The following is a 2,538-nucleotide window of genomic DNA, read 5'->3' on the forward strand; positions in this document are numbered from 1 at the left end:
AATCAACTAAAAATAAACCACATTCGCAACGCCACTGTTCTCATCCTGAATTTTGTTTGACTGTTAATTTGCTGAAACCGACTCCATTACCAATTTCTACCGGCTTCAGCAACAAATTAGATTGTCGATAAATTACAATACATGTACCAGCTGTTCTTGGATCCTCTGTCAGATCTCGTGGTATAAATTTCAGAGAAAAAATATCCTGGTATTCCCTCTTACTCTCTTTAGCTCTCAAAATTCTAATTTCTGGGGGATAGTTACTATCGCCATTATAGTAATGCAGATATCTCTTCTCAATTAGCCTGTCAGACACCATTGCCGTCTACTGTACACGTTTATCCGAGCTCGTGTGGCACATTGCCACTGAAAAAGAAATAGAGAGCTTTAGTTGTTGGAATAGCGCGAAAAAGAAAATCAATGGATGCCCCTTCAGTGGAATACGTGTAACGAAGGTTCTCAATGTTCCACTGGAATATATTAATGGACCATCGGCCTTGATCCTTTTTCAGACAATTGTTGCTCCAAAGTCTTGAGTTACCGGTAGTCGAGAAGCCATTAATAAGCTCTCTAATATATCCTTCGTTGAACCAGAACTTTTTAGCATACTGGTGTATTTTCATGTTACACAGCATCAGGACTGAAACCAAATTCCCTATCGGAATACTAAGTATTAACCCTTTCGTGATCGCAAAACTTGGCGACTATGCTAAACTTTTGTAAAACGCGGCAAAATGCCGCGTTTTGAGGTGGGGATGCGCACTCCGTTCAAAACAGACTGTTTCAAAACACGATAGATTGCTTATAGAACGTGGCATTTTGCCGCGTTTTGCAGCCACAGCAGCCGCGTCGCTGATTCGTCAAAATAAAGGTGCTCCACCGATTGGCGGAGCCCGGCCAATCAGAGCAGTAAAAAAATTCAAGTTCCTAACGTTAAATTCCCATCTCATACGTTTCCGCACCATTGATATCCGATATGTGATTTGTACGAGATCCGCGAGCCGAGTATCTATCTTGGCCTCAGTATGCATCGTTCTGATCGAGCCGTCGAGCAGTCTGCTCTCGGAGCCAGTGATAGCCAGTTGCAGCTGAGACTCATCCCATCACAGAAATCTATATTCAACAAAATCACATGCATATAAGATGCCGGATTAGGTTGCAAACCAAGCGTTTTTGCATTTCAATAAAAAATACTATTATAAGAGATACAGGAGCCGTTCATTTCCTGATTTGACGCCTTGAGCCCATGCCGCGAAAACGCGCGCTCGCAGAAGATCAACCTGCAAGAAAGCAGCGGCTTCGGCGGGGCCAAGCCCTCAACGACGACGCTACCAAATTGTCATCGACGCTGGACTTTAACGGTGTGTGGAGAGAGCTAAAGGCAGCTGGGTGGACGTCCAAGCTTCCAAGTGGCCTCGACGATCGATATCGGTATGTCCTCCCCGGTTGTACTGGTAGCGGAAGAGCTGGCGTTGATTACCTGCTTGGGGAAGAAGAAGTATTGTGGCACTTCGTACAACATTGTGAGTAATACCTACTCTCCAGCGTTTACAACAATGATGTTGCCTCAAAACATATAACTGCCGTTGTTGTAGGTAGCCCTGGTGTCGTACAAGATGTCGGCGGACAGGAACATGCAGATGATCATGCTTCTCACACTGCTTAAGTGACTGCATTCAATGCCGACCACGACGAATGGTGCAGAGATGGATCTGGAGTAGCGGCTGTAGCTGACAACGCACAGGACTTAGTCGCACGCTCGAAACGCAACAACATTGGTGGTGTATCCCTCACTCGTGGTATGAGTATGACTAGTAGCTCTGCAGAGTACGCTGTGTTGATATGTGTACTCAAAATATTTTATCTGTAGCTCCAAGAGACCACGCCCGTCGTGCCGATGGTGCTTATAGTGACCGTGGTAAGTCCACAACAAGCGGCCGGAAGGAATTCCAAACTAGAGGTGATCTTCGAGCGCGCCGGGGGTTGCGCGGCTGCGAAGAGCAAGTAGCCATACAAGATGGTGGCGTTGGTGTGAATGACGATGGCGGTGGTGCTGAAGGTGTACAATCCGGAGCTTCTCGTAACCTCAACCAAGCCGTTACGACCATGCAGTACTCTGTCGCTGAACTATCTGCTCCTGGAGCTGGTGTTGGCCACCGCCGAGCTGCAAATCACGATGGTTGTGGCGTGGTAACGTGTGGTGTGGATGTGGAAGCAAGGCGTGGTGAAGGCAATGGTGGCGTTGCAGTCACAGAAGGTAGTGGTGGACGTGGGCAGATTGCCACTCCACAAAGACGACAGCCTGGCAGCGCTGATGCTGTGGACATTGTGAGTAGCCAAGACGGTGGATCGGGCAGTGGAGGTGGCAGACGGGACGATCCCTAGCGCGTCTTGCCCGCCTAAGCCGTGTAGTTGATGAATCAAGTCGGCAGGATCTCGGCCGCACCAATCAAAGTATCGCGACTCCGGAAGATGCACACACTCAGGACCAGCACTCCCGCAGTCGTACCTAGTACACCAACGAATGGACAGCTTTAT

At 48.1% G+C, this 2,538-nt stretch overlaps 1 protein-coding gene across 1 annotated transcript; it reads left to right on the forward strand.

The window, feature by feature from the left end:
- Nucleotides 1-1,246: 1,246 nt before the first annotated feature.
- PITG_09048 (uncharacterized protein) lies at nucleotides 1,247-2,385 on the forward strand (the record flags this gene model as incomplete). Its single annotated transcript, XM_002903020.1, has 3 exons — nucleotides 1,247-1,431; nucleotides 1,705-1,805; nucleotides 1,871-2,385. The coding sequence occupies 3 exons, from the start codon at nucleotides 1,247-1,249 to the stop codon at nucleotides 2,383-2,385; spliced, it is 801 nt and encodes a 266-aa protein (XP_002903066.1).
- Nucleotides 2,386-2,538: the final 153 nt, after the last annotated feature.

This window comes from Phytophthora infestans, genomic scaffold, assembly GCF_000142945.1.
Source record: "Phytophthora infestans T30-4 supercont1.16 genomic scaffold, whole genome shotgun sequence".
NCBI classification, from domain to species: Eukaryota; Oomycota; class Peronosporomycetes; order Peronosporales; family Peronosporaceae; genus Phytophthora; species Phytophthora infestans.